The sequence below is a fragment of the Pelophylax lessonae genome (genome assembly GCF_965119305.1).
Source record: "Pelophylax lessonae genome assembly, chromosome: 5".
Classification (NCBI taxonomy): domain Eukaryota; kingdom Metazoa; phylum Chordata; class Amphibia; order Anura; family Ranidae; genus Pelophylax; species Pelophylax lessonae.
The window spans coordinates 413,824,194-413,851,098 of NC_138772.1; the positions used below are offsets into that span (position 1 = coordinate 413,824,194).

At 40.1% G+C, this 26,905-nt stretch overlaps 1 protein-coding gene across 2 annotated transcripts in view; it reads right to left on the minus strand.

Moving 5' to 3' along the window:
• NOL4 (nucleolar protein 4) overlaps positions 1-26,905 on the minus strand; it is a 429,523-nt gene that overhangs the window by 13,566 nt on the left and 389,052 nt on the right. For both annotated transcript variants that reach the window (XM_082258685.1, XM_082258684.1), the window contains one exon: positions 22,227-22,340. In XM_082258685.1, coding sequence (XP_082114811.1) covers positions 22,227-22,340 — 114 coding nt within the window. The remainder of the gene's footprint in view (positions 1-22,226; positions 22,341-26,905) is intronic.

Sequence of the window (26,905 nt, forward strand, 5' to 3'; positions counted from 1 at the left end):
TACGGTCTCTATAGAAATCACCCATTTACCTGTACCTGTCACCCATTCACCTGATACAGCTTGTTGCAGGGAGACTGGTGCTTTGGTGATTGGTGCTCTGGGCTGCCCCTGCCTGCCCCATTCTGGCCCTGACTGTGTTATGTTTATACACAAAGAAAAAAAAGCAAAGAAATACACCCGGGGTGTAAAAAAATTGTAGTATTATGTAATATCCACATGTAAATGTTGTCAACTTTTTAGAAACAGTAACCAAAACAGAAAAATACACATTTACTCCCTTTAACACATATGAACATTGCAAAATAGAAGACATTTCCCGTAACTACAGTATACACAGTATACAAGGAAGAGGGTTGGGTCAGGTCTCTGGTGGGAGGAATCAAGGGAGATCTGTACATATTGCAAGCTGAGAGGGGTGAAAAACAGGGTGACTCCCCTGGTTTTAGGGGGGTTGACATGGCTATCAGTTTCAAATACTCAGTTACATATGCAAATTAGGAATTTAGATTTCTGTGGCTTCTAAATTTCTAATTTTGTTTATCTTTATTTGATGAATCCATTATGTTTCACCCAGACTATGAGGTTTATTTAAGAATAATATATTTCATACTAGCCAATTAGACTCATACATAAACAGTGAAAAAAAAAATAAGATTTATTGCTCTTTGGCCAAAATGACTGATTTCCTTATGAGGTATTTTACAACTATGGTGTTTGCAAACACTGAGCCAATTTATAATTTGAAGAAACTGATTTTTGTCCTGGCTCCATGCTGCCTGCATTCAGGTGGGTAAGAGGGATAATTGGAACTTGGCAAAAGAATCATCATAATCCAATGCCAACATCTTTCCTGCACAAAATAATTATTAAAGTACCGTTTATTTTTCTGTTCCTTCGAGATTTTCTTTTTATTACAATAGGATAGACTCCACTTTAATTCCATGTATTTGTCCCTTTTACAGATCAAGGTTAAGTGCTCCACATAGTCCTGGATAAAAGATTTATACTGTACGTTCAACATCAGCCCGTGCCTTCCATTAGAGAAAGGACCTACATTTATTAGTGAAGCTCTGGAATTTTCTATAGACAAGGTCAATAACATAGAAGAACGCAGGAAGAGGAGACAAGAAGAGCTGGCTCCAGCACCGAGTGTTTGTTGTCAATTCAAAAAGGGTGAAAGAAGACGGATTAGCAGCCGAAGACCAGGTATATTGTTTGCCATATGTGCATTGCACAAAAGACTCACTACGTAGTAGACATTGCAGACTCTCCGATGGCGGCTTGCTGCGGAAGGATCAAGAAACTGCTTTCTTGTGTGCAAAATAAGATACATGATGAATTAGCTACAATGCTTACACCGTTTTGCAATATTATTAATATTATTATTATTTCAGACTTATTTTATCTAATTTACACTGTTGCAGTAGTTTGGGTGAAACCTTTATGTCTGCGGTTGTCATTTCTCCTCCGTTTACAAGCAAGAAGTTACAAGCTGTACAAATAAAAAAAGATGCATTCCACTGTATGATATAGAAAAAGTTAATACAAGGTTTTTTATCATTCTGCTAGGGGTAGGAGTGCTTTCTTTACATTTTAGTTGTAGTCCCAGTTCATACAATCCCACTCCGTTCATGCAAACTGCTGTGGGTGTCAATGTTAGGTTAATGCAGTGCGATTGGCTTCTTGGATCACCCATTCATTCTGATTCCAGTGTGGTAAAAATGAGGCGCATGCACCTTTTTCATGCCGGTGTGGTACTATTTGAGCCATACAAAATGAATGGGTTTAAATCGCACTGCAAATAATTGTATGTATTTGAACAGGAATGTAGTGCGATTCTTGTCCGAATCACATGTGGTTCCGTGCACAACATCAGTGTTAATCAGGGCATAATCCCAATTAAAAAAATAGTGTTAGGGCTATCATGATGTGTGTGCATTTATGAGCATGTGCATGCATGTGTGAGTGTGCTAGTTGGGGAAGCAATATGATGGGTGCAGATTATACCGTGAGGTCTAGAAAATATGCAAATATATTTTTGTGTGATGCACATTCGTACAAAACAGCAAGCAACTAGTCAGAAGCATTTAAGACTTCACTCACATGACTGTAAAAAAATACATGTCCAAGTGATTTTAAATACAGATCTGAATGCAGCTGCATTGTTTTCAATGGACACATTCACACAGGTGCGTAAAAATGAGCTGCTTTCAGATCTGTGACACAGAATCCAAAAATCTGTTTCTAAACACATGTGCTTTACGCGGTTTCTCATATAAACACATGTTTATGCATTTGTAAGCACGTAAATTAGGTCTACACAAAGTGGGAAAATAAATTATCATAAGAAAAATTATGTACGCATACGTGTCTTTACCTGTTTAAATGCAAGTATTTTACAGATCATTATGCAGGATCTTTTCCCTTAGAAAACACGTGTAGCCGTGTGAAGAGCTCTAAATATTGTTTAATATTACTAAATATCTTAACCACTTTACCACTGGAGGATTTTCCTGCTGTACGTCCAGGCCACTTTTTGCGATTCGGCACTGCGCGAATTTAACTGACAGTTGCGCTGTCAAGCAACGCCGTACTCAAACTAAATTTACGTCCTTTTTTTCCCACAAACAGAGCTTTCTTTTGGTGGTATTCGATCACCTCTGCGCTTTTCATTTTTTGCGATATTAATAAAAAAATAGCGAAAATTTTGCAAAAAAATTGACATTTTCTACTTTGACAGTTAAAAAATATCCAATATATTAAATTTTTGTCATATATTTAGGCCAAAATGTATTAAGCTACATGTCTTTGACAAAAAAATTCTCAATGAGCGTATTTTTAACCGCTTTAAGACCGGAAGATTTTACCCCATTCCTGACCAGGCTATATTTTGCGATTCGGCACTGTGTTATTTTAACGGACAATTGCGTGGTCGTGTCCCTTTTTTCTCCACAAATAGAGCTGTCTTTTGGTGGTATTTGATCACCTGTGCGATTTGTAATTTTTAAAAAAGAGCGACAATTTTGAAAAAAAAAAACAATATTTTTTACATTCTGATATATAACATTCCCAAAAAAAATTAAAAATAAAATGTTTTTAACATTTTAGGCCAATTTGTTTTCTGCTACATATTTTTGGTAAAAAAAATCACAATAAGCGTATTTTGATTGGTTTACGCAAAAGTTATCGCGTTTACTAACTACGGGAAAGATTTGTCATTTTTATTGTTTATTTTTTTTTACTAGAAATGGTGGCGATCTGTGATTTTTTTTGCGGGACTGCGACATTGCGGCGGACAGATCGGACCCCTAACTGACATTTTTGACGCTTTTGGGGGTACCAGTGACATTACTACAGTAATCAGTGCTATAAATATGCACTGTTACTGTAATAATGACACTGGCAGGGAAGGGGTTAACTTTATTGGTGATCAAGGGGTTAAATGTATGCCTCATGCTTACTAACGTGTGTGGGGGGAGGGGGTTGTGTGACACAGACACAGATCGCAGGTTCAGCTATGCTGAATCCTGTAATCTGTCCCCCTCTGTCACATAGGAGATCCACTCCCGCTTTGTTTACACAAGTGGGCGGATTTCCTCACTCGATCACCGCCACTCCTCCCCTGGCCCAACTCCCGCTGTGTCTGAATAGAGACTTTTTCAGTCACCTGTGGAAAATGTAAAAATCAGCAGCTACAATAACTGTAGGTGCTGGCTTTTAATCAGCAGACACTAACCTGTTCCAGGATCCAGTGCTGTCCTCGCCCAGGCGGTTTCTTCACTGGTTTTCGGTCCCCGGTGTTGGCAATATTACTATAGGCAGCTGGCTGTGACGGTTTGCAGCAGTGCGGAATAGCCCAGTAGCTTTCTAGGACCTGTGACATGTCCCAGAAGGCTGCGGGGGAAGGGGTGGGCTTACTTTAGGTTGGATCTCCACGATGATTCGACCGGACGTGGGAGCGGATACCTGTCGAAACCGGGTACCTGCCCCCTCCCCCTACCCCCCCAAAATAGTTACCTACCAAATGTGAAAGGGTAAGGAGGAAGTGTGGAACTTCTGCTTTTGGGTGAAGTTCAGCTTTAGGCATAGGTTTTCAGCATGCTACAGTGCCTTGAAAAAGTATTCATACCCCTTGAAATTTCTCACATTTTGTCATATTACAACCAAAAACGTAAATGTATTTATTGGGACTTTATGTGATAGACCAACACAAAGTGGCACATACTGTAATTGTGAAGTGGAAGGAAAATGATAAATGGTTTTCAAATTTTTTTGCAAATATCTGAAAAGTATGGCGTGCATTTCTATTCCAACGCCCTGAGTCAATACTTTGTAGAACCACCTTTTGCTGCAATTACAGCTGTAAGTCTTTTTGGGGATGTCTCTACCAGCTTTGCACATCTAGAGAGTGACATTTTTGCCCATTCTTTGTTGCAAAATAGCTCAAGCTCTGTCAGACTGGATGGATAGCGTCTGTGAACAGCAATTTTTCTTTCCACAGATTCTCATTTTAATTTAGGTCTGGACTTTGCCTGGGCCATTCCAAAACATGAATATGCTTTTATCTAAACCATTCATTCCATTGTAGCTCTGGCTGTCTGTTTAAGGTTTTTGTCCTGCTGGAAGGTGAACCTCCACCCCAGTCTCAAGTCTTTTGCAGACTCTAACAGGTTTTCTTCTAAGATTGCCCTGCCTCCATCCATCTTCCCATCAACTCTGACCAGCTTCCCTGTCCCTGTTGAAGAAAAGCACCCCCACAACATGATGCTGCCAACACCATATTTCACAGTGGGGATGGTATTTTTCAGGGTGATGTGCAGTGTTAGTTTTTCGCCACACACAGCATTTTGCTTTTAGGCCAAAAAGTTAAGTTTGGTCTCCTCTTACCAGAAAACCTACTTCCATGTTTGCTGTGTCCTCCACATGGCTTTTTGCAAACTGCAAACATGACTTCTTATGGCTTTATTTCAACAATGGCTTTTTTCTTACCACTCTTCTATAAAGGCCAGATTTGTGGAGTGCACGACTAATAGTTGTCCTGTGGACAGATTCTCCCACAGGAGCTGTGGATCTCTGCAGTTACCATGGCCCTATTGGCTGCTTCTCTGATTAATGTTCTCCTTGCCAGGCCTGTCAGTTTAGGTGGACGGTCATGTCTTGGTAGGTTTGCAGTTGTGTCATTCTCTTTCCATTTTCAGATGATGGATTGAACAGTACTGTGTGAGATGTTCAAAACTTGGGATATTTTTTTATAATCTAACCCTGCTTTAAACTTCTCCACAACTTAATCCCTGACCTGTCAGGTGTGCTCCTTGGCCTTCATGATGCTGTTTGTTCACTAATGCTGGCCATACTATATACGAAAAATCATTCAAACTCATTTTCGAAAAACAAACACTCGGCCATGGGAGCAGACGATCGTGCCATCATGTAATGACTGACATAAATGAATCCCGTTTTTGTTTGTTTTTTTCACATATACCTAGTGCAAACAGTTTGGACGAGAAACACATTAACCTTTCAATTTATCATTCGTTTGGCAGAAAATTTCCAAACTTGTCCTTCATTTTTTTGGCTCAGAAAATGTCACAACCAATTACAGATTTGTGCCCATTAACTGGCCGAAAAATGAACGAACTGTCCAAATGACCGAATTTCGGCCAATTTTTCATATAGTGTTTGGCCACCATAAGGTTCTCTAACAAACCTCTGAGGGCTTCACAGAACAGCTGTATTTTATATAACTGTAATTATACACAGGTGGACTGTATTTACTAATTAGATTACTTCTGAAGCCATTCGATTCCACTAGATTTTAGTTAGGGGTATCAGAGTAAAGGGAGTTGAATGCAAATGCACGCCACGCTTTTCAGATATTTGTAAAAAAAACTGAAAGCCATTTATCATTTTTTCGTCCACTTTACAATTATGTCCCACTTTGTGTTGGTCTGTGATATAAAATGAAATACTTTTACATTTTTGGTTGTAACATGACAAAATGTGGAACATTCCAAGGTGTATGAATACTTTTTCAAGGCACTGTAACTTTTGAGCTTGATACATTTATGCTGCTTGATTGTTCAAATGTATATCTTGCTCTAAATGTATAACGTATGACCTGTTATTTATGATAGACAAAATATGAATCAATAATCTGCCGTTAATAAACAATATCTATTAAACCAAATTCTAATTTTAATTTTTTTATATATTTTTAATAAGTAACAAAGAAATACATGTTTATGAATTAAGCTAGTTAGTGATGTCCACTAGATGGCAATGCAACAAATCTACATATACAATAGCAGGACGGCAATAGTACATTTATGCTATAATTGCAACTGTATTGCCAAAAAAAAGAATAATATTCATTATAAAGCCATAAATACTTTTATTATTGTGTTTTTATTTTGAGTCCTATTATGGTTCATTTGTCATTCTTCTGCTGGGGAATGTTGTGACATCACCAGGAATCCTAATATTCTAATGACTGGGCTTCCACATCTTGTACACTGTCCAGTATTTTTCAGCAACATTGAACAAATCTAAATCCTAAATACGTGTATGTTATGCAGTCTATTTAAGCTCGACACACTTTTGCTAGGTTTGTAAATGCCTTTTTCTCATTTGAATTTTCTGTGTGTTTGAATGGGGATTTCTTGAATAGGGATTTAATGACTAAGAAAGGAAAACCCTGCAGGAGAAAGGTTCTTTTATATGCATTGTGGACAAACAGACCAGTGGAGTAATGGATTGTACTTAATCAGAACTTACCAAATTCCACCCAAATATTTTTTCTCTGTCTCTTTAACTGAACTAAACTATATGTTGATCATTTTAAATAAACTGGACAACAAAGCATCATAAAAGCAACGTTTCTAATATTTGTTAGCATAGAATATGCTGAGAATAGACACAGACCTCTTCAGTGGTTGGTGACTAAAGCAGCATTATAAAACAATTCAGATCAAATAATATCAAGCCCAAAAGCAAACAGTTATTTTGTTGCAGCTTACCGATTCTTATATGTGTTGGCTGCATGTATTTAGGCTTTTATTCTCTTTTAATCTAGTGATCCAGCCAGTAAGTCTGTTGCATTTCAAAAGAAGAAGCTCTCCAACAGAATGGATCCGTCGCAGGGATGAGACAAACCATTTAACACCAGCAGGGGTGCTTACAATGATCAGCTTTTATTTCAGTACAACTTTTATCCCAAAAGGAAAAAAAATGATTGCTGTAACTGCTTATAAAGTGTGAGCTTGGCTTTACTATTTTAGTTTATCTAAATTTTCTAGTCCATCTAACACTCCCCTCCCTCTGATTGACATTGCTGCTGTCCAAAGGTGCTCCTTCATCCAGAGTGGGGGTACTCTAATACAGAAGGTGTGTTCCTGGCCAGATCACCAGGGGAAAACAGAGGGAACAAAATGACTAAAAAAGAAAACTAATGCAGCCACCACATCTAATGATTGGTAAGCTGCAATATAGTACATTTTTGGTCTTGGGTTTGATACCACGTTCTGCTTTCCTGACGTAGCGTGGGCAACATGTAATCCCCAACCTATTAGAGGAAACCTTTCCTGACAGGATAAGGACATTGCTGATCTAATTCTGGTAGTTTGTGAGTCACTGACCTGGAACAAGTAGAGAAGGTGGTTCTGACTTTTCTCTGACACTCATCTGCTGCATGCCTGTTCTGTTTTGTGCAGTATTGGATAAAGACACAACCAGGCAACTAGCAGGTCATCAATGACTCTATAGGGGAGATTTACTAAACTGAAAAGTGCAAAATTTGGTGCAGTTCAGCATAGTAATCAATAAATTTCAGGTTTCATTGTCAAAGTTTAATTGAACAAGCTGAAGTTAGGAGTTGATTGGCTACCATGCACAGCTGCACCAGATTCTGAGTGCTCCAGTTTTAGTAAATCAGCCTCTATACTTCTTTAGGACTGATGTGCTTTATATAACTTAAAGCTCTACCCAAAAGAGCACCCCCCCTCCAGTGGCACATTTGGCACTTTTTGGGGGGGAGTGGGTTACCTGGTTTTGACAGGTACCCCCTCCCTCTCCCGGGTAAGATCGCTGCTCGGCGATCTACGACATTTCCAGTCCCTCCTCCCTCCCCCTGCTACCTTCTGGGACCCAAAGAGGTCCCAGAATACGGGGGACCATTCATAAAGTGCAGCGCTATTTGTGTATGCACAGTAGGAAACAGGCTGTTCCTGTTTTCCTTGCTACAGATGCTGGCGCCTGCACCTGAAGCCGACTGATGAATCAGCTAAGGGTGCCGACATTGCGTGATCCCTGGACAAGTAAGCATCCTTATATTAATAGTCAACAGCTACAGTATTTGTAGCTGCTGACTTTTATTTATTTATTTTTTTTACAGACTGGAACTCTGCTTTTAACTGTTTGCATAACCACAAATGGGATTTTTGACTTACCGTAAAATCAATTTCTCTGATGTTGATTGACGGACACAGCTCCTGATCTTCTTAACCATTGGTTTATACTGCCCCCTACAGTAGGACACGGCAGAAAAAAAGTCTGGCTATGCCTATGGGCAGTCCCAGGGGGTACTCTCTGCTACAGGTGCTCAGTTTTGTTACAAGCAGCGTCAGAAGAATTACAACTCCACAGAGGGATGGGTGCTGTGTCCATCAATAATGAACATTAGAGAAATGGATTTTACAGTAAGTCAAAAATCCCATTTTCTCTTTCGTTCATTGACGGACACAGCTCCTGGTATTGATAACCATTGGGACGTCCCAAAGCAGTGTTAAACATGAGGGGTGGGAACAGCAAAAAAGAAATTCCCAAGGCTAACTATAGCCAACCAGGTAAACAGGAGCTCAACCAAAACAACTGGAGCTCACCTGAAAAAAACAATACATGCTCAAAGAGGACCAGGTCCTCTAAACAGCAGCCTGGAAAACCTTGTGGCCAAAGAAAGCATCCGCAGATGCTAACACATCAACTTTATAGAACTTTGTGAAAGTGTGCACTGACGACCAGGTGGTCGCCTTGCAAACCTGCGTCATTGACGCCTGATGATGGAAGGCCCAGGAGGCACTGAGCGCACCCATGTAGAGTGCACATTGACAAGAAAAAGGGAAAGGAGGAACCTGACCGTTGATGGAATAGGCCTGAATCCCCTTCTGTCTGATCCATCTGGAAATGGTTGCAGAGGAAGTGGACAACCCTTTCCGATGCCCATCCGTAAGGACTGATAGTGAGTCTGATTTCCTAAAAGACTCCATAGGTGCCAGGCACACCCTAATCGCCCGGATCACATCCAAGGCATGTAAAGCAATTTCCTTTGGATGTTTTGGCCTGGGACACAGGGAAGGCAACACAATGTCTTCATTCAAATGAAAATCAGAGACAACCTGAGGAAGGAACGATGGACAGGGGCAAATAACCACCTTTTTACTGTGAACCACCAAGTAAGGTAAACGAGAGGGTAATGCTACCAATTCCGACACCCTGCACACAGAGGGGAAAGCCCCCAAAAAGGCCACCGTCTGGGACAGCGTAAGCAGGTGAATCTCCCGAAGATTCTCAAAAGGAGGCTTCTGGAGGACTGAGAGCACCAAACTGAGGTCCCAAGGTGGCAACAGAGACCGCACTGGAGGGGTCAAGTGCCTAACTCCCTGAAGAAAAAAACGCACCAGGGAGTATCTGGCCAAGGGCTGTTGAAAGAAGACTGCCAAGGCCGACACCTAACTCTTAAAAGTACTGAAGGCCAGTTTCTACTCAACCCCCCCGTTGAAGGATGTTCAAGTTCTGAGCCACCGAAAAATGAGCGAGGATGAACCACATGAGATTCACACCATGCAATGTACGTCCTCCCGCGCTGCACCACAAGGCTCCCAGGGACACAGGAAGGATCCCTAAGCCTCAGAAAATGGCACAGGCAGGAAAAGGGCCCCTGGCAGGAGCCCCAGCTAGGTAAAGCCCCCCACAGCCGATCGCCCGGTCACCGGCAGCGCACCCCCCACCCCCATCGTGGGGACAGCACCCTGCCCCCCCCAGGCGGTGGACCAGGCCACTCCACAGCCCCAGCGTCAGTGACAGAGGATGGGGCGGATGGGGGTGGGATGGCCCACAGGGACCACCAGACCGATGAGGGGGGTGCCTAATGAGAAGGTGGGGGACCCAGGGGTCTGACCGTCCCAAGGAGGGGCCTGCGTCCACCCCAAAACCCTCCAGGAGGAGAGGGGGGAGAGTTACTTACCATACCAGGAACCAGACGGGCACAGGAGAAACACTGAGACTCGGCCTGAGACCCATTAGAATGCGACCTCATGAGGCGTTTAACTCGTAGGCTAGCCCTTGTCCAGTGGGGCTATGTTGTGGCCGACCTAGCGTGGAGCTGAGGTCTGTGCGCGCTCGCTGGCCAGACTAGGGTGACCACTGGATCTAGATTATCCAACCCATCGCCCAGTCTGGCAGTAGATTGTAGATCTCAAAGGAAAAAATCCAGGAGAAAAAAAATCTAAAAAGAAAAAAATGCCAGGACCAGAGATCCCAGCAAGGAACTAGGTCTTCACTCTTGACTAGGCAGAAACCCTGCCCCTCATGTATACACTGCTTTGGGATGTCCCAACTGTTAAGAAGATCAGGAGCTGTGTCTGTCAATGAACGAAAGAGAAAATGGGATTTTTGACTTACCGTAAAATCCATTTCTCTGATGTTCATTGACAGACACAGCACCCACCTCTCTGTGGAGTTTTAATTCTTCTGACACTGCTTGTAACAAACCTGAGTACCTATAGCAGAGAGAGGGGGTATACCCCCTGGGACTGCCCATAGGCGAAGTCAGACTTTTTTCTGCCTAGTGTTCTACTCCTGTAGGGGGCAGTATAACCCAATGGTTTATACTGTGTCCGTCAATGAACGAAAGAAAAACATTTTTTTTTTTTTTTTTTGGGGGGGGAGTGCTTTCCAATGGGACAGAGGCAGCAAAAAACTAAAGTTTTGGCTATACAGTACATACACTTTAATTTTACAGCATGCCCTGTCAGTGTAGCAACTAGCAAAGGATGTTGAAACATGTACCATCCTAGTAATTGGTAACCAACAGTTGGGCAACCCCATTCCTGGATAAGATTTCATTTCAAAGCATGAAGAATGGATTTATCACCATATATGATAATTCCAGTCTTCCAAATATGACTGATTTATAGTTATTCCCTATTTTTTCTAATTGATTCCCCTCTTGGTTCTTCTTTTCACAGCGGTCTAAAAGTTGAACCTTCTGGCTTGGTAATACAATCATGTTTAAATAGTGTTTCCTGGCAGCATTCCCTTGTTACTATGTAACCACCAACGGTGAATGGAACTCCAACCTGACCAACAGTAAATCATTAACCTAACACAATTCGTTCATAGAAAATTCATCAAAAATGCTAGATTTAAAAACTATGACACAAATGTTTACAGTATGCATGCGCACTATTATCCACAGTGCATTAATTTGGTTTGTTCATCTAGAGTCTCCTGTAAACACTTGCATCAAACACAGTACAGGCTGCTGCTATGACAACTATCCAGAGGCAAATGTCAGGTCAGCTTACAGCATATGTGTCTAGTCCATAATTGCTTTGTCAGAGACCTAATAGCTGCCTTCATCTGCCTCTAGAGTCCTTAAGCGCTAAAAGCAATACTTCTTGCAATTTTTAATGATAAGGCGTTCGATTTGCCATTTCTAGACTTTTTCTTTCTTTTGGTTAAACTTTTTCATGTACAGTACAACAAGTAATTATTTATATTCCATTGTAATTTTGGTATATACAGTATCTCACAAAAGCGAGTACACCCCTCACATTTTTATAAATATTTCATTATATCTTTTCTTGTGACAACACTGAAGACTTTACACTTTGCTACATTGTAAAGTAGTGAGTGTACAGCTTGTATAACAGTGTAAATTTGCTGTCCCCTAATAACTCATCACACATCCATTAATGTCTAAACCGCTGGAAACAAAAGTGAGTACACCCCTAAGTCAAAATGTCCAAATTGGGCCCAAAGTATCAATATTTTGTGTGACCACCAATATTTTCCAGCACTGCCCTAACCCTCTTGGGCATGGAGTTCACCAGAGCTTCACAGGTAGCCACTGGAGTCCTCTTCCACTCCTCCATGACAACATCACGGAGCTGGTGGATGTTAGAGACCTTGCGCTCCTCCACCTTCTGTTTGAGGATGCCCCACAGATGCTCAATAGGTTTTAGGTCTGTAGACATGCTTGGCCATTCCATCACCTTTACCCTCAGCTTCTTTAGCAAGGCAGTGGTCGTCTTGGAGGTGTATTTTGGGTCGTTATCATATTGGAATACTGCCCTGCGGCCCAGTCTCTGAAGGGAGGGGATCATGCTCTGCTTCAGTATGTCACAGTACATGTTAGCATTCATGGTTCCCTCAATGAATTGTAGCTCCTCAGTGCCAGCAGCACTCATGCAGCTCCAGACCATGACACTCCCACCACCATGCTTGACTGTAGGCAAGTAACACTTGTCTTTGTACTCCCCACCTGGTTGCCGCCACACACGCTTGACACATTCTAAAGCAAATAAGTTTATCTTGGTCTCATCAGACCACAGGACATGGCTCCAGCAATCAATGTCCCTAGTCTGCTTGTCTTCAGCAAACTGTTTGCAGGCTTTCTAGCGCATCATCTTTAGAAGAGACTTCCTTCTGAGACGACAGCCATGCAGACCAATTTGATGCCGTGTGTGGCGTATGGTCTGAGCACTGACAGGCTGACCCCCCACCCCTTCAATCTCTGCAACAATGCTGGCAGCACTCATACATCTATTTCCCAAAGACAACCTCTGGATATGACGCTGAGCACGTGCACTCAACTTCTTTGGTCGACCATGGCGAGGCCTGTTCTGAGTGGAACCTGTTCTGTTAAACCGCTGTATGGTCTTGGCCACCGTGCTGCATCTCAGTTTCAGGGTCTTGCCAATCTTCTTAAAGACCAGGCCATGTTTGTCAGGCTGTGGCCGGGAGTCAATCTAGTGTGTTCTGGGTCGTCTCCCTGCTGCCTGAGCCACGGGGTGATTTCTATTCTGGCAAGCTTCTCATTATCAAGATACCTTTTGGTATGAGACTATTGCTCCACCCAGTGGCCAGCTGTTGTCAGTTACCTGATCCTGTGACCCATAAATACCCTCTTCCACTTCCTGCTGGCGCCTTAGTATAGGTTTTGCTTCCTACTTGTCTGCTGTGTAGGTTCTATTCTCCTTGCTGACCTTGGCTTACCTTGACCTCTCTTCGGCTCGATCTTGACCTCTCTTCGGCCTTGTAAGACCTTGTAACACTAACGAGTCACATGACACCGGGGAGGGAAAATGGCTAATTGGGCCCAATCTGGACATTTTCACTTAGGGGTGTACTCACTTTTGTTGCCAGCGGTTTAGACATTAATGGCTGTGTGTTGAGTTATTTTGAGGAAAAAGCAACCTTACACTGTTATACAAGCTGTACGCTCACTACTTTACATTGTAGCAAAGTGTAATTTCTTCAGTGCTGTCACATGAAAAGATATAATAAAATATTTACAAAAATGTGAGGGGTGTACTCACTTTCGTGAGATATTGTATTTAGGTGAAAAACTGCTAGCGATAAGATGATAACACGTACAAATCAAGGATTTAAAAAAATATAATAAACAGTCTTATTATTCAACTGCATGACCATTCTTTGCTTAACCTAACAAGCCAATTGCCATATCATGCAGATGTTATTTCGTGTTCCCTAGAGTTCAACGTAAATTATGAACTGCCCACAGCAACTAGATTCAGCTCTTGATTTTCTAGTTCAAGTTAGAAAACAGAAACACTTGAGTGACTTTGGACAGTACCGCTATTTATTCTTTGCTTTATTTTAATGCACTAGGGTGCACTGAGTTTGTCTTCACTAACCTTAGACTACAAAATTTAATTAAACAAACAAGCAGTTTCTATTAGAGCATACTTAGGCCACAAGGGCCGAGGAGGGGAGAAAGTGGGACTTTGATGACGCCAAGACAAAATATACAAATTTATAGAAAGAATCTTTTTATATAACAATACAAGTTTTATTGGTAACAAATCATAATAAAATTACCCCAAAGCTGGGGGTAGATAAGAAAAAACATATAAACCAATGTATCATGTCACAACATAGACTAGTTTAATATGTTTCCTATCTACCCCCATCTTTGGGGTTATTTTAATATGGTTTGTTACCAATAAAACTTGTATTGTTTTATAAAAATATTCTTTCTATATAATTGTATATTTTGTCTTGACGTCATCAAAGTCCTGTTTCTCCCCTCCTCCGCCCTTGTGGCCTAAGTATGCTAAGTAATTGGGACGGATACCCCCCTTTTTTCCATTATAAAGAACATTCAGAAAAGCTACTAGACAGATAGTTGCCAATAACAGTTTCTATTAGAGGTTCTATCTGGACTTTCTACTGTACAACAACCTTTGGCTCCAAAATAGCTTCCTAAGGCTGAAAGTTTTTTTTTTTTTTACCTAAATGCATTCTTTGCATTAGGGTAAAAAACTTTCTCCATGCAGCTCCCCCCCTCCCCCAATACTTACCTGCGCCAGATCCAGTGATGTGCACAAGAGCAGAAGCTCCCCTAGGTCTCCCGCTTCTTATTAGTTGAGCTGAATCCCAGCCAGTGAGAAGGGAGCGGGACTGAGCCACACTCTGTGTAGCTTTCCATGGGGGGACTGGGCAAGGGGGAGGGGCCAGAAATTCTCGGGGGGGGGGGGCAGAGAAGTGGCGATACCACTGCAGTGAGAAGGTAAGTAGAACATATTTGATATGTAAAAATCCCTTCAAAGTTGTATTTTATTTTTGTCTCTGCCAGCTTTTTACATCTAATCATGCACTTTTTGTCCCTGGTTGTTGGAAAAATTGCTTTAGCTCTCACTGAAAGCGAACCATTGCTGAACCACCATTCTCAAGTTTTTAACAGGTTCTAAACTGGGCTGAGCTTTGGTTTCTCAATTCCTAAATATTCAGGTTCTTGCTACTAACCTATTATGTTTAGCTTTAGCTGTGTAATTAGGGTCATTTTTCCACTGTAAGGTCTCCTGTAGGCTACAAAAGTTTTCCAGGAAATGCAATGCACTTGGCTGCACCCAACTTGCCCTCAACCTTTACCAGTTTTCCAGTCCTTGCTGATGAAGGCATAACACAAAATAATGCTGCCACCACCATAACATTTCAATTTTTACTTCTAGGCTGTAGCACTAAAAATGTAAAGTCTAGTGGATGCAAAAGTCTTTTATCAATACCTTCTGATTGTGAATTTCAATCATATTTATTATCCAGACATAGAACTGTACAAAATAAATGCTGCAAAGCTTGATTTATAACTAAGACTGCCTTTTACAAATAGCCCCCTCCATAATGCATTTATACTGTATCCATCTACATATTTTACAAACTGATTTGGTTGTTATGTAAAACTCTGGCAACCTTGCAGCACAGTCATATCTGGCACATTGAGACAAACACTGAAACAATGGCTGTGTGCTAGATGGGAGTGTTAAGAAGGACATTTAGAGACAGTTAAAGAGTTACCTTAGCAACATACTGGACAGTCTCAGTACTTTAACATTCAGGACACAGAAATATGTCTGGGCTAATGACTCAAATGTTACTAAGATCTTAATGCTGGATATGCATGCAGAACATTCAGAGCCTGCATAGTGTAAGGAAGGATCATGAATGAAAAAGGGGCTTTTCTGTTTCAGTTTGTGGAATTAGAATTTGACTTGCTCATTTTTATCCAGCATGCTCCCACTGCCCATATCTGCTATGCCAATCCAAGTCCATAAAGGCATAGATGAGCAAGTTTGGGGTGGAGGAACTTGACTGTTCTGCACAGTCCTGATCTCAACCCGATTGAAAACCTTTGGGATGAATTAGAGCAGACACTAGGAGCCAGGCCTTCTCATCCACATCAGTTCCTGACCTCACAAATGCGCTTCTAGAAGAATGGTCAAACATTCCCATAGACACACTCCTAAACCTTGTGGACAGCCTTCCCAGCAGAGTTAAAGCTGCTATAGCTGCAAAGGGTGGGCCAACTCAATATTGAACCCTGTGGACTAAGACTGGGATGCCATTAAATTTCATGTGCGTGTAAAGGCAGGCGTCCTAATACTTTTGGTAATATAGTGTGTGTATATATATATATATATATATATATATACATACATACATACATACATATATATCTATACATATATAGATATATATACACACGCACACACATTGTATATAGTATGTTAAAGTGGAACTTCACTCTTCCAATCAACAATATTTTTAATCCTCGTGATGCCAGCATTAGTAAATAGATAGGAATGTATATATCATATTTACTTGATGATTACTCAAGATGGCTGTGGCCAGAAATGCTAGGGGGCATTTTTTAAAGTGATTTCTCAACAAAATAAAGCATGGAGACATGGATGGCTGGGGGAATTTGCTTTAAATATTAAAAATGAATTAATTAAATTGTATTTTTGGTTTGTGGTGCTCGGATGTAGTGAAGATTCACTTTAAATGTATAAGATATATCAAGCATACTGTTGTGAATTAAATGCCATAAGAGAAAGAGAAACAGTTTCAGCCACTGCTTCTGAAATTATTGGAGGGTTCTTCCTAAAGTCAATTTTGTTGACCCCCCCCCCCCCCCCCACACACACACACTGCCAGTAATGGAGGCATTTGTTCCCATCCAGTTTATTTTTATATATGTTATATTCTTATTTTTAGATATGCTCCTGCATTTCCTGTCTTGAGATGCAAAAAGTAAGAAGTGACAGGGAATCTCTTTATGTCACAACTGTCTTTTTAAGTGGTTGTAAAACCTTACATTTACCCAGTGAAGTGACAAGCCCCAAGTGTTACACAGAGATTAAACAAAACCCTTGGTTAAGTTAATTGGTACGAAGTTACAAATTTGCTCACAACTATGCTAGAATTCTTTATCTACGTATGATTCGCCATTACTCCCAATTTTGGGGAAACCAAAATTTCCCATAAGCATGGAGGCACAATCTTTTAGATCTCTCAGTATGACAGGTCATTTCCAAGGAAGATAAATGGTCTTATCTGGAGACATTAATGAATGAGATGGTTGTTTTTAGACTTCCCTTCTGGAACGCACTTCAATTATCACATTTTCTTCGCTCAATCCCTAACCCTCAGAATTATAACCGTCAATTGACAACCTTTGAAAGATACTGCTCAGATACAGGAAATATTTATCACGTGATATCCAAAATATATGATCTGATAAATACACCTGAAAGGCAATATCAATTATCTTATTTTGACAAATGGGAGAGGGAGTTGTCTCGTGCCTTCTCACCGGAGCAGCGTCAGAGTATGATCAACCTTGTCCATAAATCCTCTATATGTACTAAATATCAAGAAACAAATTTTAAAATATTGACAAGGTGGTATTACACTCCATATAAATTACACAAAATCTCGATTAATAACTCGGATCGATGCTGGCGCTGCTCGGTAGAAGAGGGCACGTTAATCCATATTTTTTGGTCTTGCCCCAAATTGACGGATTTTTGGAAAAAGGTTAGAGTGATCATGCAAAAATTTACAGAAGTTGAGATTTCGGAAGATCCAGCTTTTTTTCTTCTACAACTAAATAACTCATCAATGAGGAAATATAGAGAATCGGTAATATGTCATCTTGCAAATGCGGCCAGACTTTGTATACCCCTTAACTGGAAAAAACAAACATCTCCAACAATAGCAGGTTGGGTTCGGAAAATAGAGGAAATAAACAAAATGGAGGATTTAGTAATGACAGCTCAACATAAGAGGGAAAAATATATAGAGACGTGGGGAGCATGGAATCTATTTATCTTATCGAGAGAAGGTATAGCACTACTAGACTGAAAAATTGAATGGAAGTATGATGTAAGCGTAAGAGTATTTTTCTTTGGGTAGAGGTAACATTTGCCTCCAGGAAATGGAAGGGATCCATATCCTTCCAAACCCCCCCCCCCCGCCCCCTTTTTTTCTTTTTTTTTCCCTTTCCCCTCTTTCCTTCCCCCTCTGGTTTTTTTTTTTTTTTTTTGGGGGGGGGGGTTTTGAGGGTTGTTTATGTAGGTATAAAAGAAGGAAAATTGGGGTGGGAAGAGACTGTACTATGTGTAGCTTTATCATGAAGACAAGTTGGTTGTATAGGAATAGAAGTAGGGTACTGCAGATAAATTGGGATAAGAGATTGTGATTGTTATATATTTGTATTAAATATGATGTAAGAACCCTACTTTTTCCTACATTGTTAAATTACATGATTATAATGTATACTTTTGTTGTACAGACTTATCTCAAACCCTTAATAAAATTTATAAGTGTAAACAAAACCCTTCTATATAAGTTGTGCCTGTTTATTTGCATCCCTCTCTTCTTAACAGTCTCCTAAAGCGCACATTTTACACAGCATTTCTTAACTCGGAAGGCAGGCGGCGGGAATCTGATGTCAAACACTGCACAGTATAGTGAAGGGAGCCCAGTGTAGTCTTAAACCTGAGTGGAGTGTCATGGACTGTCAGAAGTGACTCATACAGAGAAATGAAAGCAGGATTTATTTAAAATAGGTGCTTTGGATTATGGGAAATACACACTACAGAAGCATATGCTTTATCAATTTTCATTTTAGAAGTTTGTAACCACTTTACATGGGGGTTTTAACCATTTTCTGACTGCTAGACATAAAGCATTTTCAGAAGGAGGACAACGGCTCCTTTTTTTTCTCTCAGCAGTAGCATTGCAAACAGGAAGCAAAGCCTGCATATGTAATCAGCAAATGTGGCCTTAGTTATAGACATAATACAATGCAACCTAAACATAGAAACAAAGCTTTTAGAGTCCAGTTGTACTTAAATTGGCTAAATATATTCAAGGGGCTCTTGTCACAATGGGCATTCCAGGGGAGCTTGTCAGAGAGTGTGGTTTTGTCACAATGTGCATATATGCAGAGTATACTTGCACATTATGGTTTGCTTCCCTACTAGTGCACGTCGGGAGTAAGACAACCAGAAAACACACATGAAGCGCATCAAAAATGCATAAAAAATGGACACACCTTTAATGCATTTTTCCAATGGAACAGTGTAAAAGCATCCTAAGGATTTGTAAGTTACAATATATTCATTGTTGTGGTCCTTGATTTTTTTCTTTAAGCAAGGGTAAGTAATTGTAGCTCTTATGGATAAAAAAGAGAGAAAGTGCTGCAAAAATCAGCAAAACAAATTAAGGCCCCTCATTTTACAATTTGACTAAAAAAAGCATGAATATATATTTTGGAATCTTGCTGGTCTCCTAATCCACTTCACAAACATTATCACAGTTTACTCTATTACATAGGTCATTAGGTCATATCAAACCCTTCAGAAATTGTTAAGGTTCGGAAAGCGCCCTGATGACTCTTGCCCAAGATGTGGGGGTTCTCCTGGTACCCTCATTCATATGCTTTCAAGGTGCCACAAATTACACAGGTATTGGACAGCTGTTCTTCACACGATAAACTTTGTCTTTGAACTATCTTTCTCCCTGGATTCTGTATTTTGTTTTCATATGCTATATGGATAAAGAAACTATGTTATCCACTATACAGACCCTAATGCTTTGATGTCTATTCCAGACCCGCAAGCTTATTGCGCAAGGCAGTGAATCGTACTATAATGAATGAAAAATTATTTATACCAAACAGGGATGTCCTAAAAAATGTAATAAACTATGGGGGCTCTGGCTGAACACGCCAGTATTAGCACCTCGATCCCTCTTGTTAGATAGGATACTAGTGTAAATAGAGAAGCCTAAAAAATCCTTTTTGCCCCATGAGATGTATGACCACTAGCCTCTAGCAACTATTTCTCCTTATATGCCCCCTACTGGGGGGCAATGGTGCCTTATAGAGGGACTACATGATTTGGGGATCTTTTCAGTGGAGATCCTTTTTTCACTCAGTTTTAAAAATTTTAAAACTATTTTTTCAACTCTGGGCCTCAAATATAGGGTCATGTTTTCAAGATTTCCCTTGTTAAGTTATGTGACCTTATGTGGGTACACTGCAGTTTCTGCTCCTCAAGCACTGTAGCATTGTGGAACAGGAGCGCCTAGTGTAGTTCCCCAAATTGGCTTTTGGTGTCACCAAAGAGTCAGGAACCCAAATAATTAGAATAGGCAGTGTAGTTGCCAAGTTAGTCAACAGAGGACCCCAGAGGAGTGAGTGGGATATAACTATAGATAGTGAGGTAGTGGCAGTCCTGCCCCTGTTGGTGTATGGAATCCTGGGAAAGAGGACTCAGTATATATACGTAGTCCAGCGGGAGACTGCTTGTTGGTCACCATATGAAACATTGCAAAGACCAGGTCACAACAAAGATGTCATCTTTAAAGCTCTAGTATCTGGGAGCTTCCACTTGGTGTAAAACCGAGATGAAAGGTGCAGGACTGTTGGGACAACTCACATCTCCTTTATCATGGGATGTAGAACTCTGGCAAACCCCCTACAAAGTTACAGGCTCCTCTACTCTCTGCTGGGTTTTGCTTTCCTTGTTGTTCTCAAGGGGCAAATCAGAGTGCATTGGTGTAAGGCTTGAAGTAGGTGTGCAAAGGACTGTCATTAGGTACTGGTTAAGCCAGGACAGGTTTCCCCCACAAGCAAGGGAGAGCAAGATAGTTCCCCTGGGAAGCCCCTGACCATGGTATGCTACTAAGACAAGGTCACTACCCCTCGGTCTGGTAAGAATGGGTTAAAGATTGAACATGCTTCTATGCAACACTACAGTATCAATGTAACAACCAGCCATTCAGCAGCCTGACAATGTTTCAGTCTCTTTGAACATTTCCTTCTAATATAATCATCAGCAAGGACAGTGACTCCACTAATATAGAAAATTTTTCACATGTGCAGTAGTAGGAAATATTAGGCCCCTTGCTGTTTGGCAAGTAGAATTCTAATTGCATTTTGTATTATTTAGTGAGCAAGCTCAGTCTGGTGAGTCACTGTACTGTCCCATTTATACAGTTATAATTCTGGGCTTTGCAAGATGTACGCTTTGAACATTCTGGATAAGGCTGATACAGAAGGTGAGTCATCATACTAGCCTCATGAAGACACCCTCCAGTACATTATAGCAGAAAAGTTTACCAAGCTTTTTTAAATCTAACTTGATCCTCAGTACACCAAGCCTGTTTAATTCTGGTAACTAATTTATGTATTATTGTTTCCCTGCTACATTCCTATTCCAGAATGTATTATACTTGGTCTGCCATTGCTTGTTTCATGCTCATATACTCTGAACATCAAGGAGGTACTTCCACATGATTTATTTTCATGATGTTATACATTAGCTTTTATGTTATAGGGTGCCACTATATTGGTAATAATACAAAAGAGATCATGTTTTTTTAACACAAATTTTACTTTACTTTTTTGTAGGATTTCATTTGCAGAGATTATAAATGGCATCTTATATCATAAATTTTAAGTGGTCCTGATATTGGTATACAATTATTTCTCATGTAAAGAGTATATGACAACTCTATATTGCATGCTCTAAACCACAAGTTTCAAAGTAGCACACAGACCATGGAAATCATGTGGCATTTACTATCCCAGGGAGTAGCACAGCATTGCTATTTCTTTTTACACTTTTAATAAAGTCCATCTCATTTTATAGCTACCTTTACTCACTCAATTGGGGTGGATTTACTAAAACTGAAGAGTGCAAAATCTGGTGCAGCTATGCATGGTAGCCAATCAGCTTCTAACTTCAGTTTGTTCAATTAAGCTTTGACTTAATTGAAAAAAAAAAAAAACTGCATTGGTTTATATGCAGAGCTGCACTTTGCACTCTCCCGTTTTAGTAAATTGACCTCACTGAGTCTAAAAGATGATATAATTCCTGGGAGGACAGTGCGAAAGGGAGAGATGGAAAGAAGAAGAGAAGAACCAAAGGAAGGAGAAAAATAAAGCAATTAAAGAAAAAATAGAGAAGACAAAAGTGAAGGAATGGAGAAAGAAAAGGAAGGAATGGAGGAGAGGAGAAAGGGAAAGAAGAAAAGGACAGAAAAGGGATGTAGAATACATATTGTATGTTGGTGAATACATATGTATTCCACAATAAGGAGTGTACACCATGTTAAAGTATCTGCAGAATGTTTACCTGCTGCCTGTCTAGTCTCATTCTCTTAGCGGCGTTCCTGCTTTCACTTTCACAAGCAGAGGCCAAGATACTTTCTGCTACAGCGGAGGTGAGGTGTGAAGGTATAGGCCGAGACTGTAAAAGAACACAACATATATAAAAACAAGATTAATGAGCTGCTCACAGAAAATTATTATACAATGTGTTAAGGCTACGTACTGAAATGTTATTTTACAGTGCACATAAACACAACAACAACTAAAAGGGGAAAAATGAAACAGATGGTAAAAAATGAAGACTTGAAACAAGACATTCCTTCACCTGACATGTGAAATAGTGCCATTCTGGGCTTAGTCCATAGAAAGTGATTGGAATTCCTTAGGCATGATATAAGAGTGTCCTTGGCTTGAAATTACAATGTTCATTGTCTTCTATGTATCAAAATGATGCATAGAAAATAAACACTAATAGAAAACGCTGTGCTAAAGATCTACGGCTTCTAAAGAAGGAATACAAGCACAGGCCCTTACTTCAAATGAAAAGGTCTTCGTTTTAATTTATGTTACCTGAAGTAATACGGTTGAAGACATTGTTAAGCATAAACGCTACAAATACAAATAATAATTCCACATCTATTCAGGATGTTCCTACAACAGATTTTTATGTCATTATTTTAAATTGAGAAGCACAGGGTTTTAAAAGCCTGACTGAGCTGGGTACTGCAGCATCATCTGATGATGAAGATCCATTCCCCTGCAGGGACTGAATGTATGAAATCTCAGGCATCAAATTCTCCTGTGACCATTCCAAGTGAAAACATCTTTGACTTCCTTTTTTCAGTAGATGACATGTAGGTTTTGGGAAGAAGATCACAGGATCAAAGAGTAACAATTAAACAGACAAAGATATATGTATATCTCCTCTGTGACCCTACTATTATACATTTTCCTGATTTACAATTTTTTTCAATAGTTTAATTTGTTCTTGCTTCAATACATTTTACAACCTAATGCCCATAGCACAATTACCCAGACACTCACACAAACTCTTTGGGTCTAGGGTGATCGTAACCTGATAATCTGCAATTACCATACAAGATCTGCCAATGTGCTAACATGCCAATGATTGCATCACACTGCCTATTTAATAATTTGCTACCTAATCTCAGTTTACCTCTATAATATTTTGCACATGTATCCAGAACATGTCTTATTATTTTTGCATAAATGCAAATTTAGATATAGATATCTATATGCAAAGATATAATAAACTATTTACAAAAATGTGAGGGGTGTACTCACTTTTGTGAGAGATTGTATATACACACAGTATATATATATATATATATATATATATATATATATATATATATATAAATATATACACAGTATCTCACAAAAGTTAGTACACCCTCACATTTTTTGTACATATTTTATTATATTTTTTCATGTGAAAACCCTGAAAAATTGACACTATGCTGCAATGTAAAGTAGTGAGTGTACAGCTTGCATAACAGTGTAAATTTCCTGTCCCCTCAAAATAACTCAACACACAGCCATTATTGTCTAAACTGCTGGCAACAAAGGTGAGTATACCCCTAAGTCACAATGTCCAAATTGGGCCCAATTAGCTATTTTCCATCCCCGGTGTCATGTGACACATTAGTGTCACAAGATCTTAGGTGTGAATGGGGAGCAGGTTTGTTAAATTTGGTGTTATCACTCTCACTCTCTCATACTGGTCCCTAGAAGTTCAACATGGCACCTCATGGCAATGAACTCTCTGAGGATCTGAAAAAAAGAATTGTTGCTCTAACTAAAGATGGCATAGGATATAAGACGATTGCCAAGACCCTGAAACTGAGCTGCAGCACAGTGGCCAAGACCATACAGCAGTTTATCAGAACAGGTTTCACTCAGAACAGGGCTCACCATGGTCGACCAAAGAAGTTGAGTGCACGTGCTCAGCATCATATCCAGAGGTTGTCTTTGGGAAATAGACATATAAGTGCTGCCAGCATTGCAGAGACTAAGGACATGGATTACTGGAACCATGTCCTGTGGTCTGATGGGACCAAGATAAACGTATTTGGTTCAGATGGTGTCAAGCGTGTGTGGCGGCAAACAGGTGAGGAGTACAAAGACAAGTGTGTCTTACCTACAGTCAAGCATGGTGGCGGGAGTGTCATGGTCGGGGGCTGCATTAGAGCTGCCGGCACTGGGGAGCTACAGTTCATTGAGGGAACCATGAATGCCAACATGTACTGTGACATACTGAAGCAGAGCATGATCCCCTCCTTTCAGAGACTGGGCCACAGGACAGTATTCAAGCATGATAAGGACCCCAAACACACCTCCAAGACTATCACTGCCTTGCTAAAGAAGCTGAGGGTGAAGGTGATGGACTGGCCAAGCATGTCTCCAGACTTGAAAACAAAGAATTCCACACTAGGATATAAAACCAATAAGGTAAGCAAAATTAGAAAAGGCTGCAGCTCACCTCCTATTTATAAACCAAAAGGATATATAGTGCAGTAAGGAAATATGGAAGCGGTAATGGCGCTGCCTGGAAGTGTCTAATGTATGAATGTATGAGTGAAGAGGATCAGATCCAAAATACAATTACATAGAATACCCAATAAAATAATCCAAAAAAATTCTATCTATTGGGGACTCAATAAATAAATGTTAGTGTGGAATACCTAATAGATAAATTAAACACCAAAAATATATATATATGGGAACTCAATACGTAAATGGTGGTATGGGCGGATCGGATCCGGTAAACCCAACAATACTATATCACAATATAATAGGTAGGGACAATAGCTGTCTCCAGACTTAAACCCTATTGAGCATCTATGGGGCATCCTCAAACATCCGCCAGCTCCATGATGTCATCATGGAGGAGGAGGTCTCCAGTGGCACATGTGAAGCTCTGTTGAACTCCATGCCCAAGAGGGTTAAGTGCTGGAAAATAATGGTGGCCACACAAAACATTGACACTTTGGGCCCAATTTGGACATTTTCACTTAGGGGTGTACTCACCTTTATTGAAAACGGTTTAGACATTAATGGCTGTGTGTTGAGGGACAGCAAATTTACAGTTATACAAGCTGTACACTCACTACTTTACATTGTAGCAAACTGTCATTTCTTCAGTGCTGTCACATGAAAAATCTAATAAAATATTTACAAAAATGTGAGGGCTGTACTCACTTTTGTGAGATACTATATATATATATATATATATATATATATACTGTATATATATATATATATATATATATATATATATATATCAGACAAATATATATACGTATGGCTAATAGTAAATTCTTTACAAGAATTAGATATAGTAGGATGAAAGGCTGACAGTTTTCTCTTTACTCCTAGAACTGAGTCACCACTTCTTTTCATTTGCGATAATTCCACTGCTCATATACCGCAGGATATGGTGTTCATGGAAATTGTAGACAAGCGCTTTTCTGCATGCAGTGCTGGGAAAAGGTCCTGTAGTACCTAAGGTGGGACTGACAATTCCCACCTCTCCCCCACAACAAGCTGAGTCGAATGAAGTATGTACACCTGTGCATATAGGAGGGAGGTGGTATGACATGCTTAGATTTTTGTGATTCATTTATAATCAGTATGAGAAGAAACAGAACTAGGATTCCATGACATAATGATAACCAAATTCTATTCTTCCATCTGTAAATTAAGGTGCTGGGGCAAGGTCCTGTGGTACACAAGGTGACTATGCCAGACTGAGTTTTTCTTTACTTCCCTTTTTTAGCATATGTGTAACAACACCCACCCCAAATAAAAAAAATAAAACACCAGGCATAACACTAGTATCGACAAAATAAAAAGGCTACAAGCTCCCTGCTCTTTCTACTACCTAGAGTATCTGGTGGATGTTTCCAGAAGACAGGCCAAATAAAAATGAGTTTCAAACAGTATGGGGAATCAGGGCAGGGTTATTTGCACCTTACACCTGCTTCAGGTAAAGCAGTGTTTTAGACAACCACAAGGTTTCTTGCCAACCACAAGGTTAAGTGACAATTGCAACAAATGTAGCCCAAAACAATGACAATAGTACTGCTCAAAAGCCCCCCAAACCTGTGTCAGTTGGATCAGCATGTAAATAGACTGGTACAAGAAAGACAAAATTGGCTTGTCAGGCTCTAGTAGACTTCAACAAAATGGTGACAGTCTGCACACAGACACCCACTCCCTTTTACATAAATATATAAGAAATGACTAAAAGATGGCTTCAGCTCCTGTTCTCCACCTGCAGAAAACTCCTCACACACATTTCCCTCTTTTCGGGGGCTAATTGTAGAGGCCTTTTGCCCATCTTATTCATATTTATGACACAAAGGCTGTAGGGGGTAGGTGGGGGTAGGTGTCTGTGTGCAGATGGTCACCATTTTGTTGAAAACTGCAACAACTGTTATTGAATAAAATACAAATCCCCTGCTCTCCACTGTTCACCAAGCTCTGCTTCCCCATATTTAATCTTATACTGGTTTACCGTATAAAGAATTTCTTTAAATGCATGGTTAGGATTGCTGTACCTGCCAAGAAAGATGTCCTTTCAACAACTTTAACTTTTGAGAGGCAGTCTATATTAAGGCCGATCCCAAATTTATTTTGAATAAACCAAATCTATGAGACCAAACTCAAAGAACGAATAAG